The sequence below is a fragment of the Monodon monoceros genome, unplaced genomic scaffold, assembly GCF_005190385.1.
Source record: "Monodon monoceros isolate NGI ecotype Baffin Bay Population unplaced genomic scaffold, NGI_Narwhal_1 Super_Scaffold_4, whole genome shotgun sequence".
Lineage (NCBI taxonomy): Eukaryota > Metazoa > Chordata > Mammalia > Artiodactyla > Monodontidae > Monodon > Monodon monoceros.
This window is the reverse complement of record NW_021703781.1, coordinates 30722711-30741792: the sequence shown is the minus strand read 5'-3', so window position 1 is coordinate 30741792 and position 19082 is coordinate 30722711. Positions and strand designations below refer to the sequence as shown.

Genomic DNA, 19082 nt, shown 5'->3' with positions numbered 1-19082 from the left:
TATCCCAAGATTGGCACTTTTAACATTTTGGGGCATACACTTTCAGGATCTCTATCAGGGATGATCTAGGTAGCTTTGTTACTATTCTTCCTTGGCAAGGAAACATAAGCATTTCAGCATGATCGATTTTTCACAACATGGAAAAGATATCTTGATTCAATTCACAATTGCATTGCAATTTATTTTTAAAATACTAAAAATATATATATATAATCTTAACTTCTCTCAGATTTGAATGTTTAATCTTTGGAGACATGTAAAAAGCAAACTATTTAATGAGCTAAATTCAGGTACACCCCTTAATATTGCTGCTCTGATCTATTAACTTGTGGTTTATTTAACTTGCAACAGAATCCAGTTAGTAATGCATCAGAAGGATAGCCCTGGTAGCATGCCAATCACACGAAAGTCATTTCCCTTGTTTTCCTGATTTCCTGGAGATGAAGTATTTCACTTACTCCAAGTGCATTACAAAGCGCAGTGCCATTTAATTCCTAAGTTCATATCTGTATGTATTTATTCAACAGTATCTTTGCGATAGGAGATGTTCTATAAACATTTGTCGAATGGAGGAGAATAAATGAAACATACTATTTAAATAGAGTACTGTATAAAATGGCACATTATTAATAACTACATTGGAATTCTTACAAGTGGCTGATGCAGGAACAAATGGTAAGCCTTTTATTCACAGCAAAGCCTGGGAGATGAACAGCTGACACATGCAATGTGTGATTTCTTCACATGCACTAGTAGGAGATTTATATGCACTTATTAACCTATTGGAGTTCCAGTTCTGTCTTAGGCTGGTCTTTTGTCATGATTAGCTATGTTGTGACTCTATGTTAAATAAAAGGTTGTCTGTGCTGAAATATGCATGAAATATGAAGACAGAGGCCAAAATTATTATACATGTACACCATTCCAGCCAAAACATAGATATATCTCTGCTTGTCTACATTAAAAACAATCAGACATGTACATATATGCAAAAGAAAAGAATTATTTTTCTGGACCTGAGATCTACTGTCATAGACTGGATTGTGTCTCCCAAATAACCAATGTTGAAGTGCTAACCTCCAGTACCTCAGAATGTGACCATATTTAGAGAAAGAGTCTTTATAGATGCAACCAAGTTAAAATAGGCTCATTAGAGTGGACCTTAATCCAATATGACTGGTGCCCTTTTAAGAAAAGGAAATTTGAATAAAGACTTGTACAGAGGAAAGAAAATGAAGACACAGGGAGAAGATGGCCACCTAGAAGCCAAGGAGAGAGGCCTGAAAGGGATCCTTCCCTCGTGGCCCTCAGAAGGAAACAACCCTGCCAACACCTTGATCTCAGACTTCTAGACTCCAGAACTGTGATAAAATATATTTCTGTTGTTTACGCCATCCAATCTGCAGTGCTATGTTACAGCGGCCCTAGCAAACTAATACACCTGGGAACTTAACAGAGAATATAGTGAGGCTGTATGTTAAAAACAAATAGGAATTCTTTTGTTTTTTCAACATTCTCAGTTTTTGAAATGATGAATCAGACCTGCCTGCGTATAGCGGTAGGGCCTGATTTTAAACTTCCTTGGGGTAAAACTCCATCGCAAAAGTCACTGCTTTAGGTAAGGCTTCTGATTCATCCCTTCATCAATTATAAATTCAAACTTATTTGATGGCACTGCCCACTTCCATGTATGACACCACTGGATTGACAAAGGTAACAATAACACATAGCTGATCATCAATAAGAGCATGGATGCACTTCGTGCTTTGAAATGGTACCTCATTCTTGGCTTTTCCCTTGAGGTCTTCAAGTCACCTGAGTGCTTTCTACCTGTGTGCTTTCTACCTGTGTCTGCATTGATCTAATAAACATAACAAGAAAAGAGAAATGTGGGGAGGAACCATTCCCACTGCCCTTGATCCCCAACTCAGGTTTTCAGAGGACAGAAATGGGTGGTGACTTTTGTAAATGAAGTCAATGTAACGGCACTGCCCAAGTCACATGAAAGCCACCATGTCAAGGGTGATGAAAGGCGACGGGATACACAGTGGCTCTTATGGAGATCGGCCACTATCACTGATCAGCTCTTCCAAACCTGTGTCACTGTCCACTGTGAACTGAAGCTAGCCTGTGGAGCCAGGCAGGATTTGCTGACACATTCTATGTTCATAACTATAAGGCACATTTCTCTGTGCCATCTTAATAAAACATCATGGAATAAAGTTTTATAATAGCAATAGCGAGAGAAGAAAGTCATAATTTTCCATGCTTCACGATTCGGAATAATTAATTTAATAACTGTGTCATATGAGAAGAGTAAATAAAGAGAAGGAAAGGGGTGTAGATATATATGATCACTGAAGCATATACAATTGCAAGGAAAAACAAATTACCAGGGTAGCGCTGGAAATAAAAGCTTGGTGGGAAATATTTTTTAGATGCTAATTTGATTCTTCTATGGAGCCTTAAAGCTGCAGTGTCTACAAGACCACTATTTACCTCCACTTGTTTTTATTTTTAGCAGTTATCTAACCTTTTGTTTCTAAAAACCCATTAAACACCTTCTTGATCTCCACTGGGAATTTTCCCTGTTCTCTACCTAGACTATAACAGGACTATGATTTCATTTACAACACCTTGCTGGAGAGTATTTCATCATCAGAGGTATTTAAAAAAAAAAAAAGGACTGAAATTAATCAACGAGGGCAGAACCAAAATAAGATGCAGTTTTCTTTGGACACAGTTACAGTCTCTGGGGTTTGGTTCACAGTAAACATTGAGACTCTAGATCTTAGCTGAGCAGTTTCTTTGCCATGCCACAATCTGTAGGTCTGCAGGAAGACATCATTTCTGAGTATATGTGCCTAAATCCCACACCAAAAATACACGCTTCTAAAGTGAGTAAATAATTATTTCTATTAAGTTGTTACATATAAAAGTAAACTTTCCTTTACTTAATCAGGTGAAACATCTTGTCTAATTTAATTCAGTTTTCCTTCCTCAAATACTAACGATACCAGCCTTGTTCCTTCCCACATTAAAACTATTGATTCTGCTATTCAAACACCGGACTATATGTATCACATTGTATATTCCTGGAGTGAGGCACCCCCTTCCACATCCAGGCCTCTCTGAGGACCTGCCCTCAGTGCCAGTCGCCGCAGTGACTTACCGACAGTGTTTATGGGATCCAGTCAAGGTTTCAATCACAAAGCACTCGCCATCATTGAGACAGTAGGCAAGGTCCTTGTCTCGGCAGGGTTTGAAGTGCTCAGACCGCTCAGTGGAATATGTCGTCGTATCTGTTGAGAAACACAGAGAAAGGCTGTCAGAAGTTCATTCTGACACCACCAGCTCCTGTCATTGGGCTGGACCTGTGCACTGAGACCTTCTTATGGCTGCTGACTCCAGCCAGACAGGATGGAACCTTCACTGTACTGAAAAAACACAACTGGATATGACCATTTTATAGACTGAATGTTTGTGTCCCCTCAGAATTCATAGATTGAAACCTAACCCCCAATGTGATGGTATTAGGACGTGGGGCCTTTGGGTCATGAGTGGGATTAATACCCTTATAAAAGAGACCCCAGAGAGCTCCCTCACGCATTCCAGTCATATGAAGACACAGCAAGAAAATAGCCCTCTATGAACTAGGAAGTCCTAACCAGACACTGAATCTACAGGCAACTTGATCTTAGGCTTCCCAGCACCCAGAACTGTGAGAAATAAATTTCTGCTGTTTTTAAGCCACCCAGTCCATGGTATTCTGTTATAGCAGATAGGACTAAGACAACTACTGGATCCAACTGTCTTATTTCTCCACAAGATTTTAACAATTGGAATCACTCTAGACAGGTCCCATCAGAGGACACATTACCAGTAAAAGCTGAATGACCCTACAGTCAAATATCTCAAATTCACTTTCATTAATTTCAGTGTTAAGCAACATGTTATATTAGGATTGAAACAACATTCTCTTCCCTTAACTGTTGTCAAACGTCATTAAATATCTCATCAACGTACATATACTGTAACTCTTCTATGGAAACCAATGTCAGTTTCTGTGTGTGTGTCTTTTTTTTATCTTTTTTAAGTTATAGCTGTTAATTCGCTAATAGCTAAGCCAATTATTCTTTCACTTTTTCCTTTTATTATGTAATTAAAATGCAAATGTTCCAAATTCTGAAACAGAATCTCAAATGTGAGGAATGATTCTGGTAAATATTTAACACGACTAAATTATTGTCATTTTTTAGCATTCTCTTAAACATGTGTTTTTTAAATCATAATCACTTACTTTTTTGAATTAAGTTATATACCCATATCAGCTTCCGAAGTATGAAACTAATAATAAGTATAAGCATATGCGCTCTACTGGATGAAAAATCTGTTATAACATGTAGACATTCTTCTTTCAGAGTTTTAAGCAACTAAAATATTAGTACCAATTTCATTGCACCATTCAAGAAAAATATATTTAAAAGCCAAAGATGGATACATGACTCAGCATGTAAGCTCTTTTTATTTCCTTTACACAGATATAGATTAATAATAATGTTCAACGGCATGGGCCATTGTACCAGTTTGCTAAATGGAGGTCACAATGAAGCTCTTCCTACCCACCATCCGAATGGAGGGGAGAGTGATTATCCAGAAAGAAAATTCACTCATGTTCTCCCCAAACCTAAAAAGCCTCAATGGGCCCCTTTCCCATAGGAAAAACTCCAAATTCCTAAGTAGAGCAAAGAAAAACATAGACCAGGTAGAATTTTGCCTGTCTAGCCTCATCTTCTTGCATCCTAAAACACACAACTTCATTTCCAACTATTATCCTATTTCCCCAATACCAGGAACTATCATACTGATCCTTCTTCCTGGACCATCTTTTTCTTTGCTAATTGGTGCTCAGTAAAAAGGTCTTCAATAAATCTGATAACTCAAGGGGGGCGGGAAAGCAGGGGGTGGGGGTGGGATGAATTGGGAGATCGGGATTGACATATATACACTAATATGTATAAAATAACTAATAAGAACCTGCTGTAGAGCACAGGGAACTCCACTGTACAGTAGAAACTAACACAACATTGTAAAACAACTATGCCCCAATTAAAAAAATATATGATAACTCTAACATCACTAAAGTTTAAACACCATTGATGAAAGATATGATCATTAAAGATATCATTATAATCATCTAAATGTTAATGTATATCTTACAATAAAAAGTTAGACATAACTTTCACATTAATGTTATCATTTTAGTATAGTCGTTTTAATATTGATAAATATTGCAAAATAATCACATTGCCTTCAGATTCACACAGACCCTACTCATATGATATTCATATACTGTGAGCATTGAAAAATCCACTTCTAACCTTCTCTTTCTTGATCATACAATGGGAACTCATTTTTTTCTACTTCAAAATATTTGCCTGTTAATACTTTGGCATGAAATAAAGGCTCTGCAAAACAGACACATTTTTTGTTTGTTTGTTTGTTTTCCAGAAGATCTCCTCTACAGGGAAGATTTGTTATTCAAGACAGTATGTGATAAATAGTTACACAGACTCAATCTCTCTTTCTATGGGAAATACTTAAAATTCAAGAGCTCTGAGCCAAAAATTCAATATGAACCACCACACAGTTGACTACTACTCTGACCGCTGAAGTATATTAATTCATGATCAGTTAAGTTTTCCTTTAGTTTCTTATTATCCATTTATTGATATTCACTGATCATTCCTCTAAGAACAGCTTTTCATTAACATAAACTACAGCATAAAAAGGGACATCCTTAGTTTATAATCAGTGGTTTTAACAAGCTATACAGACTCCAAGAGCAATACAATGGCAAAGCAATCACAATCAATTAGTTTCCATCTGACAACTGTCTCTGGTGGTTACCACCCTATTCTACCAACCACTTTCTCCATCGCTTTACCATCCATCAGCACAATACACAGGATCAGAACCAAGTAAAACGCCTCTGCAAAGGCCCAAGGTGGGGGAGTACAGAGATGTCAAGTCTAACATGCCCTCACGTTTTCTATTTCCATAGCTTAGAGAATCCCAAAATTGATTTAAGATACACATGCTTACCCCTCGCAATGACTTGACTAAATTCTAAGAGAACATCCTTATTAAATATTTTAAGTAACTTGATTTAGTACACAACAGAATACTAGTCTTGATTCTTCTATAGATAAATAAAATGCAGTTATTAATAAATTTGAAATCTTAAGAACTTACCCATGCATTTCACTATATAGTACCCATATAGCACTACTCACCTAAAATCACAGAGGTGTTGGGAAAGGTAAATAAAATTCACCATGAGGTGAAATTTTACACTTGTAAGGAATCATGCCAAATATGTAAGTGGAAAGATAGAAAAATTCCTTAATGAAATCACTAGGCTGCTATACTAACCCTAAGACCACCTACACACTTTTGTAAGGTAAATCGTAAGTATACTGTATCTAAGTCACTGTTAGCCTTTCTATTACTTACAACCAAACACAGTCCAAAGAGATGGTAATAATTTTGGATAACAGCCTCCAATATTTATAGATCTGCTTATAAGTACATGTATGTATACATTTAATGTTTAACATATACAATATATTGCAAACATATAAAATAGAGCATAAGTAAAAATGAGATAAAAATAAATAAGGTATAATCCTGATTTTCTTTCTGTGCCCTAAGGTGACACAGTATGGCCTAATATATCCAGCTGAGTGCTTTGTCCTGAAGGGAAAACATGGGACATTTGTGAGAACGAGATAACAGATAAGATCTAACTCCAAACTATAAAACTTATGGCCCTAAATATCCTTGGGGTACCTTAACAATCAGACATAGAACTCTCATCTATAAACTTATCCAACATATTCAGAACCCAATGTTTATGTTTTAAAACTGCATCACTTTTAAGATAGTCTAATACACTAAGGTGGCTACGGTATATGGTACTCTTTTGTCATGGTTTTAAAATTCAAGGAGCACCTTCTGTTTCTAGGAATGATATCTGGTAAATAAAATCGTTATAGAGCTCCCTGTTCTCTTCAAAAAATTACATGGATAAAGGTCCAAGTAAGTAAACTAGAAGGGGCCAAATATTCCCATGAATTTTCATTTGTTTTCAAAGGCTCTCCCTTACTCCACAGTACCTCCTTATCAGGCATCACTCTCCCACCACATCAGCTCATGAACCTCCCATCTTACTGGACCATGAGCTTGTGGGGGTGGAGCAGGTCTTCACATCGCTGATCCAGTCTTACAGACAGCCTGACACAGAGGTGCACACAATAGATGTTTATAGAAGAATGATCTTTTTATAACATGAGTGTTTTTCTAAATGTTCTGTATAGTCGTGTGCACATTTTATCATCATCAAAGAAAAACTCTATATGAATAAATGTTTATAAGTTAGGGCACGAGATGAGTTCCAAAAGCAATTTTAGGTAAAGTGCTTAGAATTTTATAAGAAGAGCAGAAAATCAACTCCACAAAATGGAGGCAAAGGGAGGAGAAAAAAACAATCATTAGGGAAAATATTCAGAAAGAGATGGCATGAAGGATAAAGGAATGTTAGGCTTAAGATGAACAGAGATAGTGCTTAGGATAGGGATTCCAAGCACCATGAGCAAAGTTCAAGGTCTCAAGACAAGGAAGTGCAGTTGCTGGCTTGAGGAATAGTGCCCATTCACTTGGGACCACAAAGGCTGTGCAGTTATCCAGACCGCTCATCTGGCACTTGTTATATGTAGTTTAATGTGTTTTCTTGTATTTTTATGGGTTTTGGTCTCTCCCCAGGGAGGTCAGGGAGAGGGCTTTGCTTTTAAATTCTGTATTTTTTCCACATCATGTAGCATATATAGTGAGCAATCGGTACAGTAATTAGACGCACAGTGGGAACTAGTGGTGGTTAATTCATTAAAGGCAAAACGGGAAGAAAATGTATGGCTGGAAGACAGAAATCCCTGCAGATTTTGCAGTGAAAGTTAATTTATTAATGAATTAAAACAATGACTGGTTTTCCCCCTTAAGTACTGACTTGAACCTGAATGTTACTTATGGAGGTTTCCTCTGTTGCCAGCACAACACTGCACACTGTGGGAACACAGATTTTGTTGTAGGAACAAGAGTGCTAAATGGGCTATTACAGATAATAATTGCAGTAGATAATCAAAGAAAGGGAGAGCTTAATTCACGCTATAGTTATCTCTAAAGGCTTCCCAAACGGTTGGTATTGGAGTTACATCTTGAACGGGCATGATTTAATTGGCAGAGGAAAATGAATTCTAGATAGGAAGAGCAGAAACACCTAAGGAAGGAAAGGTGAGGCACAGCTTAGACCCTAAATCCATCTTCACATGCCTGACTTGCAAATGTCAGATTCCTGAAGCAGTTTTTTCCTTCCCCCACTGAGTTCATGACATGACAATTCTCTAAGTTAAGAATCTGGTGATGCAAGCTTTTAGGATTAGCAAAATACCTTTACAGGCTAGAAGCCATTTAAATATGGTTGTTGAGGCAGAGTCGAGATGGCTGTGTGGGAAGATGTGGAGTTAGCATCTTCCCACAAGTAGGGCGCCTGCCAGCTGCTGGTGCGGGACTCTGATGCCGAAGGAGACAGGAGGAACCCCAAAATGAACCGGTAGGATGTAGGGGGACTGAGGCGGGAGGAGAAGTGGAGGCCAGACAGGATCAGCACCCCTGAGGCTGGGGAGATCAGGAGAGGCAGGCAGGAGGGACTCTCCGAGAAAAGCAAGAGAGAAGCAGAGGACGATCGCCTGGCCCACTCGGGCACAGGGAGCCTGCTGAGCTCCCAAGCCGGTACCTGCCTGCCCCCCAAAGCCCCATCCATGCCGCATGGGTCCTTGGGGGCATAGGAGGGAGGCTGGGGAGATCAGGAGAGGCAGGTGAGAGGAGCCCTCTGGGAGGAGTGGGAGAGGAGCAGAGGGCAACTGCCCGGCCCACTCGGGTCTGGGGAGCCTGCTGGGACCCCAGGTGAGGTCCCCTGCCCTCTGAGACGAGGAATGAGGGGCACGCCTGGCTCCCTTCTGTCCCTTGAGCCTAAGCCTCACCACCCCACAACCCCCAGGGCCTTTTACAACCCAGTGGGTCCTGAGCATTGGCCCTGCCCACAGCCCAAACCTCGCCCTTACTTAGGCCCTGCCCCCCAAAGCAAAGGCCTTTCTCCCCACCCCCCTTTTTCTTCTTTTCCCTCCTCCTCTTTTTTACTATTGTGGTACTGACGTACCTTCCAGATGTTGATTCATCTATATTTTTATTTTTATATTCTTTCTAACATATCTGTTAGTTTCCTAATTTTTTTTTAACTTACTGTTTGTTTGTTTTTTTTTTTTGCTGCCCCACGCAGCTTGCAGGATCTTGGTTCTCAAGCCCAGCGTCCAGCTAAAGCTCCTGGGGTGGGAGCTCTGAGGCCAAACCACTGGACTAACAGGAAACCTCAGACCCCAAGGAATATTCACTGGACTGAGGTTTCACGGAGGTCCTCATCTCAGCACCAAGACCCAGCTCTACCCAACAGCTTACAAACTCCAGTGTTGGAAGTCTCAGGCCAAACAACCAGTAAGACAGGAACACAACCCCACTCATTAAAAAAAAAAAACAAAAAAATGAGACAGCAAAAAAATACGTCACAGATGAAGGAGCAAGGTAAAAATCTACAAGACCAAATAAAGGAAGAGAAAATAGGCAATCTACCTGAAAAAGAATTCAGAGTAATGATAGTAAAGATGATCCATAATTTCAAAAATAGAATGGAAGCACGGATTCACAAAATACAAGAAATGTTTAACAAAGATCTAGAAGAACTAAAGAACAAACAAACAGAGATGAACAACACAATAACTGAAATGAAAGATACACTAAAAGGAATCAATAACAGAATAACTGAGGCAGAAGTATGAATAAGTGAGCTGGAAGACAAAATGGTGGAAATAACTGCCAAGGAGCAGAATAAAGAATGAAAAAAATTGAAGACGATCTCAGAGACTACTGGGACACAACACTAAATGCAGCAACATTCGAATTATAGGGGTCCCAGAAGAAGAAGAGAAAAAGAAAGGGTCTGAAAAATATTTGAAGAGATTATAGTTGAAAACATCCCTAACATGAGAAAGGAAATAGTCACCCAAGTCCAGGAAGCAGAAAGAGTCCCATACAGGATAAACCCTAGGAAAAACCAAGACACATATTAATCAAACTAACAAAAATTAAATTCAAAGAAAAAATATTAAAAGCAGCAAGGGAAAAAATATATAACATAGAAAGGAACACCCATAAGGTTATCAGCTGATTTTTCAATGGAAACTCTGCAGGCCAGAAGGACTGGCAGGATATACTTAAAGTGATGAAAGATAAAAACCTACAACCAAGATTACTCTACACAGCAAGGATCTCATTCAGATTCGATGGAGAAGTCAAAAGCTTTTCACACAAGCAAAAGCTAAGAGAATTCAGCACCACCAAACCAGCTTTACAACAAATGCTAAAGAAACTTCTCTAAATGGGAAACACAAGAGAAGACCCACAAAAACAAACCCAAAACACAAGAGAAGAAGACCCACAAAAACAAACCCAAAACAATACTCATATCAGATAAAAGAGACTTTAAAATAAAGACTGTTACAAGAAATAAGGAGGGACACTACATAATGATGAAAGGATCAATCCAAGAAGAAGATATAACAATTATAAATGTTTATGCACCCAACATAGGAGCACCTCAATACATAAGGCAAATGCTAACAACAATAAAAGGTGAAATCAACAGTAACACAGTAATAGTAGGGGACTTTAACACCCCACTCACACCAATGGACAGGTCATCCAAACAGAAAATAAGGAAACACAAGCTTTAAATGACAGAATAGACCAGATAAATCTAATTGATATTTATAGAACATTCCACCCAAAAGCGGCAGAATACACTTTCTTCTCAAGTGCACATGGAACATTCTCCAGGATAGATCACATCTTGGGTCACAAGTCAAGCCTCAGAAAATTTAAGAAAATTGAAATCATATCAAGCATCTTTTCTGACCACAACGCTCTGAGACTGTAAATCAATTACAGGAAAAAAAAACTGTAAAAAATACAAATACATGGAGGCTAAACAGTGTGCTACAAAACAACCAAGAGATCACTGAAGAAATCAAAGAGGAAATCAAAAAATACACAGAAACAAATGACAATGAAAATACGACAACCCAAAACCTATGGGATGCAGCCAAAGCAGTTCTAAGAAGGAAGTTAACAGCAACTCAATCTCACCTCAAGAAACAAGAAAAATCTCAAATAAACAATCTAACCCCACACTTAAAACAACTAGGGAAAGAGGAAGAAAACCCAAAGTCAGTAGAAGGAAAGAAATCATAAAGATCAGAGCAGAAATAAAAGAAATAGAAATGAAGAAAACAACAGCAAACATCAATAAAAGTAACAGCTGGTTCTCTAAGATAAACAAAATTGATAAACACTTAGCCAGACTCAACAAGAAAAAAGGGAGAGGATGCAAATCAATAAAATTAGAAAGGAGAAATCACAACTGACACTGCAGAAATACAAAGGATTATAAGAGACTCCTACAAACAACTATATGCCAATAAAATGGACAACCACAAAGATATGGACAAATTCTTGGAAAGGTATAATTTTCCAAGACTGAACCAGGAAGAATTAGAAAATATAAACAGACCTATCACAAATAATGAAATTGAAACCATAATTAAAAATCTTCCAACGAACAAAAGACCAGGCCCAGACGGCTTCACAGGTGAATTCTATCAAACATTTAGAGAAGAGCTAACACGGATCCTTCTCAAACTCTTCCAAAATATTGCAGAGGGAGAAACACTCCCAAGTTCATTCTATGAAGCCACCATCACCCTGATACCAAAACCAGAAAAAGACGCCATAAAAAAAGAAAATTATAGACAGATCACTGATGAACATAGATGCAAAAATCCTAAACAAAATACTAGCAAACAGAATGCAACAGTACATTAAAAGGATCAGACCCCATGATCAAGTGGGATTCATCCTAGTGATGCAAGGATACTTCAATATATGCAAATCAATCAATGTGATACACCACATTAACAAATTAAGGGAAAAAAAAACATATGATCATCTCAATAGATGCGGAAAAATATTCTGACAAAATTCAACCCCCATTTATGATAAAAAAACTCTCCAGAAAATGGGCATAGAGGGAACTTACCTCAACATAATAAAGGCCATATGTGAAAAACCCACAGCAAGCATATCAATGGTGAAAAACTGAAAGCATTTGCACTAAGATCAGGAATAAGACAAGGATGTCCACTCTCAGCACTATTATTCAACATAGTTTTGGAAGTCCTAGCCACGGCAATCAGAGAAGAAAAAGAAATAAAAGGAATACAAATTGGAAAATAAGAAGTAAAACTGTCACTGTTTGTCAATGACATGATACTATACTTAGAAAATCCTAAAGATGCAACCAGAAAACTGCTAGAACTAATCAATGAATTTGGTAAGGTTGCAGGATACAAAATTAATGCACAGAAATCTCTTGCATTCCTATACACCAACAACGAAAAATCAGAAAGCGAAATTAAGGAAACACTCCCATTTACCACTGCAACAAAAAGAATAAAATATCTAAGAATAAAGCTGCCTAAGAAGGTGAAAGACTTGTACTCAGAAAACTATAAAACACTGATGAAAAAATCAAAGATGACATAAACAGGTGGAGAAATATACCATGTTCTTGGATTGGAAGAATGAATATTGTGAAAAATGACTATACTACCCAAAGCAATCTACAGATTCAATGAAATCCCTATCAAACTACCAATGACATTCTTCACAGAATTAGAACAAAAAGTCTTACAATTTGTATGGAAACACAAAAAACCCCGAATAGCCAAAGCTATCTTGAGAAAGAAAAATGGAGTTGGAGAAACCAGGTCCCCCAACTTCAAACTGTACCACAAAGCTACAGTAATCAAGACAATATGGTACTAGCACAAAAACAGAAATACAGGTCAATGGTACAGGATACCCAGAGATAAACCCACACACATATGGGCATCTAATTTACAAAAAAGGAGGCAAGAACATACAATGGAGAAAAGACAGCCTCTTCAATAAGCGGTGCTGGGAAAACTGGACAGCTACATGTAAAAGAATGAAATTAGAACACCACATAACATCATACACAAAAATAAACTCCAAATGGATTAAAGACTTAATTGTAAGACCAGACACTATAAAACTCTTAGAGGAAAACATAGGAAAAACACTTTGACATAACCACAGAACAATCTTTTTTGACCCACTGCCTTGAGTAACGAAAATATAAACAACAATAAACAAATGGGACTTAATTAAACTTCAAAGCTTTTGCACAGCAAAGGAAACCACAAACAAGATGAAAAGACAATCCTCAGAATGGGAGAAAATATTTGCAAATGAAACAACAAAGGATTAGTCTCCAAAATATACAAACAGCTCATGAAGCTCAATATCAAAAAAACAAATAATTCAGGTTAAAAAATGGGTGGAAGACCTAAATAGACATTTCACCAAGGAAGACATACAGATGGCCAAGAGGCACATGAAAAGATGCTCAACATCACTAATTATTGAGAAATGCCAATCAAAACTACAATGTCGTATCACCTCACGCACCTCAGAATAGCCATTATCAAAAAATCTAGAAACAGGGCTTCCCTGGTGGCACAGTGGTTGGGAGTCCGCCTGCCGATGCAGGGGACACGGGTTCGTGCTCCGGTCCGGGAAGATCCCACATGCCGCGGATCAGCTGGGCCCGTGGGCCACGGCCGCTGAGCCTGCACGTCCGGAGCCTGTGCTCCGCAATGGGAGAGGCCACAGCAGTGAGGGGCACACGTACCGCACAAAAAAAAAAAAAAAAAAAAATCTAGGAAAAATAAATGCTGGAAAGGGTGTGGTGAAAACGGAACCCTCCTGCACTGTTGGTGGGAATGTAAATTGATACAACCACTATGGAAAACAGTGTGGAGGTTCCTTAAAAAACTAAAAACAGAACTACCATATGACCCAGCAATCCCACTACTGGGCATATACCCTAAGAAAACCATAATTCAAAAAGAGACATGCTCCACAATGTTCACTGCAGCTCTATTCACAATAGCGAGGACATGGAAGCAACCTAAGTGTCCATCGACAGATGAACGGATAAAGAAGATGTAGCACATATATACAATGGAATATTACTCAGCCATAAAAAGAAATGAAATTGAGTTATTTGCAGCGAGGTGGATGGACCCAGAGTCTGTCATACAGAGTGAAGTACGTCAGAAAGAGAAAACAAATACCGTATGCTAATGCATATATATGGGATCTAAAAAAAAAAAAAAAATGGTACTGATGAACCTAGTTACAGGGCAGAAATCAAAGAGGTAGACATAGAGAATGGACTTGAGGACATGGGGTGGGAGGGCAAAGTGAGAGTAGCCTCGACATATATACACTGCCATATGTAAACTAGATAGCTAGTGGGAAGCAGCTGCATAGCACAGGGAGATCAGCTCGGTGCTTTGCAGTGACCTAGAGGGGTAGGATAGGGAGGGTGGGAGGCAGGCTCAAGAGGGAGGGGATATGGGGGCGTATGTATGTGTATGGCTGATTTGCTTTGTTGTGCAACAGAAACTAACACGGTACTGTGAAGCAATTATACTCCACTAAAAAAAATTCTAAAAAAATAATAAATGTGTTAAGCTAATAAATTTGTGTTGTTTTAAGCAAACAAATAAATAAATAATGTTGTCGACCCCAGCAGGGTCTTCCCTGGGTGGAGTGCTGTGTAAACGAAGCCTGCTTCCATACCTTAAAACCCCCTATAGAATATGCCATTTATCAGGCACCCAGGAAGGTACACTGACATAAGACTGAGTTATAAAATATTTAATGGTGAAGGAAAATTGCAAGAAGAATGCAGTGGTGTTTGAAAGGGAAAAACCATTTCTCAGCTGGCAAAAAGCAGAGATAGCTTTCTCCCCGCTGTCAAAGATCAGACAATTGTTCACTTTGCTGGTGTGGGAGAAACAGGGAGTGTTGGGCAAGGAATTTAAAAGTTCAATTGAGTCATGGGACTGCTGTGAGAATTGACAGTTCCTGAGGTATCCCAGAGCCATCAATTCTTGCGGCAAATGTAGAAAGGACCCTTACCAAACTTGTGTGACATACCTGGGCCACCTTCTGGTTTGAAATCTTTTTTTTTTTTTTTTTTTTTTTATTTATTTATTTTTGGCTGTGTTGGGTCTTTGTTGCTGTGTGTGGGCTCTCTCTAGTTTTGGCGAGCGCGGGCTACTCTTTGTTGCGGTGCACAGGCTTCTCATTGCGGTGGCTTCTCTTGTTGCAGAGCACGGGCTCTAGGCGCACTGGCTTCAGTAGCTGTGGCACGCAGACTCAGTAGTTGTGTCTCGCGGGCTCTAGAGCGCAGGCTCAGTAGTTGTGGTGCACGGGCTTAGTTGCTCCGCGGCATGTGGGATCTTCCCAGACCAGGGCTCAAACCCGTGTCTCCTGCATTGGCAGGCGGATTCTTAACCACTGCACTACCAGGGAAGCCCCCGGTTTGAAATCTTGCTTTTAAAAACTGCACCAGCTTAAGTAAACCTGCATGGGACATAGCTTGTTCAATGGAAGTGCACTAATTGGGGAACTGCAGAGTTACCCTAAAGCTGAATATATTTCCTTCTGCCTGCACACATACACATACCTATATAAACTGCTTTCAGTGACAACAGTTAAAATACCAGCTGCTGTCACTGGAACACCATCTCTGCTCCCCACATCACTCTACTGAAATGGTCCAGTCTATGTCACTAGCAATCTCTAAATCTAATGATGTTGAAATGTTTCTTTCTTTTTTTTTTTTTTTTTTTGCAGTACGCGGGCCTCTCACTGCTGTGGCCTCTCCCGTTGCGGAGCACAGGCTCCGGACGCGCAGGCTCAGCGGCCATGGCTCACGGGCCCAGCCGCTCCGCGGCATGTGGGATCTTCCCGAACCGGGGCACGAACCCGTCTCCCCTGCATCGGCAGGCGGACTCTCAACCACTGCGCCACCAGGGAAGCCCTGAAATTTTTCTTTATTCTCATCTTGTTTGAACTCTCAGAAGCATCTAATACTCTTAGTCAATCCCATCTTCATAAGAAACCTTTCACTGGCTCCCACTGTCACAAAACGTTGATTTTCCCCTTACTTTTTGGTTTTTGTCACCTATCTCATCTAACTTCTATTTAAAAGCTAGATTACTTAAGGACCAGTTTTTAAATAACTCCTAACATATACTCAGTAGGGCTCTAAGCATTTTCCTTTAGCTATTTTTTGGTCTTCAAATAACACTATGAATTTATGCTACTATTTACTATCCTTACTTTACAAATAGAGGAAATTTATTCTTAGAGATTTATGTCATTGGCCGTAGGTCAGATGGCTCTGAGTTGGCAGCTTCTGGACTCGAACCAACGCCAAGTCTGACTTGTTCCACTAGACCGCTTCCCGTAGACCTTTTTTTTTTCCCACTTTTACTTATTCCCTAGGCTAGTGCTCCTACAGGTGTGGTCCTCAGACCAGCAGTATCAGCATTATCTAGGAGTACGTGAGCAATGATAATTCATGAGCCCCACCCCAGATCTGCTGCATCAGAAACTCTGGAGGCGAGTGGAGGGACGAGGCTTTAACAAGCTCTCCAGGTAATTCTCAGACACGCTGAACTCAGAACCAGCTGCCTCGGGTGAGCCTGTCTGCTATCATCTACATGCCAATAACTCTCAAAGTTACACCTGAGCTCAATCTACCTGCCTCTCTCTTCCTGATGGTTATGCCAAAAGCACCTAAAAATTAACTTGTAGGAAACTCTTGCTCTTCCTCCACAAACCTATTCTTCCTTTAGGATTCTCAATCACAGCAAATGTCACACTACTGATTCCCTTGTGCAGGCCAGAAGACCAAGAAGCCATCCTTCTCCCCTCCACATGAATCACGAGATATCAGTGGGTGACTCTACTTCCTACATATCTCTGGAATCTACCACTTCTTTCCATCTTAACTCACCTGGAATACTCACTATAGGCCTGCCTACATGCGTGCTCGCCAAGCTAAAATGAATTATCCACATTACAATCAGTTTGCACAGTGTGTACACAACACATAATGATGGTTCATTTCCTTCTGGAAAATTATTTAGTGGCTATCCCTGCCTCTTATGAAGAAAATCAAAATCCTTCCCAGCCCTTGCCTCTGTCCTCGTCTCATACATAATACCCGTCCCACCCCACCCCACCCCCATTTTCAGTGCATTGGCTACAGTTGTTCAAATGGCCCATTCCACATCCCCTAAAGCCTTTGCACATGCTCCTCTCTGAAGAGGGGCGCCCTGAACCCCACACACTCTCACAGTCATCTACAGATTTCATCCAGAGCACATACTAGGAGATGGCGAAACATAAAGCAAAAAATAAATTCCCATTAGATAGTTATTCTCTACAAAATCCCTTGGGTTGTACCGCCAAGCACAGGGGCTCTTCTCATGGGCACTTCCCTCATTTAGGTCAAGGCGCTACTCCCTTCGTTTTCCTTTGTCTTTCATTGTTTCAAGCAGAGAATATCCCCACACCAACCCTGAATTAGAGACTTTTCCTTAGAAATGAGATGTTTAAAATCCCCATAGAGACTTAATTCCTTCTAATAAAACAGCCTGGCTGGGGAGTTTGAACTGTGAGGTGACTACCCCATAGGCTGAGTTAACCTTTAAGAAAAAGCAGGGGCACGTTACTGTGAATGCGTAGCTTAAAAATCCAGGACATAAGAGGATTTTAAGAGGACAGAAACAGCAGTCACTTACTCACATTGGTCAGAAGACGGGGATTCTTAGACACTCTGCAGAGCGGCGTTGTGTCTGTCTGGTTCCAAACAGAGTCACAGAGTAGCTTGGTGGAATATCACGTTTGCTCACTTGGAAACATCTCAGTCTGGCTGCCAGCAGGACCATTTCCTGCTTTTTCAGATGTTCCTTTACTTACATGGCAGCATCAGCATGTACAGAGAAATTCCAGTACCGTCAGCCCAAGAAAGAACATGACTCTGTAGGTGACTAGCCAATCTTGGCTTCCAAAAAGGAGAACGTTGAGGTTATATCGGAGAGGCCTTTTGAGCTTCTCTAGCACAGAACCTCAGCTAACTGACTTCTGGTCTGAGCCTCTCTTCCAAGTCAGGTGCAGCAGGGAATTTAAATGAGACGCCAATTTAGACCTTAATTAGCCAGCTCTCCTTCCCATGCCATGCTCCTCCCTAAACAACCCTCTAATTGGTTTTTGATTTTCCATGTACGAATGCTTTTCAAATTGGGATATGTTCATTCTCTGTGATATCTTTATTGCCCTGAAGCAGCTTTATGTGACATATACTGGGTGAGACACCCTTGCATGTGTAGCAAGAGCCTCCCCTCTGCCCGCCCTGTGCTCCAGGGAGAGTTTTCTGCAGTCAACAGGTGACACGCCCACCTTGATAGCACGCCCCAGCTGCCTAAAATTCCCTCGTGTCCTCATTGTACGAAATTAACAAACACTTCTCAATCCTGCAATTCACCACACAAGCCAAACTCAAAAGGCTTCCTGGGACTTCACTTTCCGGCGTTCTTCTCATGTTTCTTGGGCTCCAAGAACACTGGAACAGATCAGGCCTTCTATGACTTTGTGACTTTATATATCCTATTCCTTTGACCTATATAGTCAATAGGTCTCTGCCTGGCAAAACATTTCTCACTGTTTAAAACCTATGTGAAATGAGAGCTCCTACTGAAGCCTTCTCCAGATCCTCAGGATACAAGTATTTGAAATTCCAATAACACTTCATTCCTCCTTCTAATACAGGGATAATCGTTCTGAATTGCAATTTAAATGTTTACATGTCTACTCTCCACCCTTTTCCCAAACCAGACTCTGAGTTCCTGTGGACCTGGCAAGGTCATCTCTAAATCCTTATAATTTATCCCAGGGCCTGACAGATAGTA

At 39.9% G+C, this 19082-nt stretch overlaps 1 protein-coding gene across 1 annotated transcript in view; it reads right to left on the bottom strand.

The window, feature by feature from the left end:
• The window catches only part of NRG3 (neuregulin 3), a 1055237-nt gene that overhangs the window by 566293 nt on the left and 469862 nt on the right, over nt 1-19082 (bottom strand). Inside the window, exon 2 of the mRNA XM_029245782.1 lies at nt 3173-3302. Coding sequence (XP_029101615.1) covers nt 3173-3302 — 130 coding nt within the window. The remainder of the gene's footprint in view (nt 1-3172; nt 3303-19082) is intronic.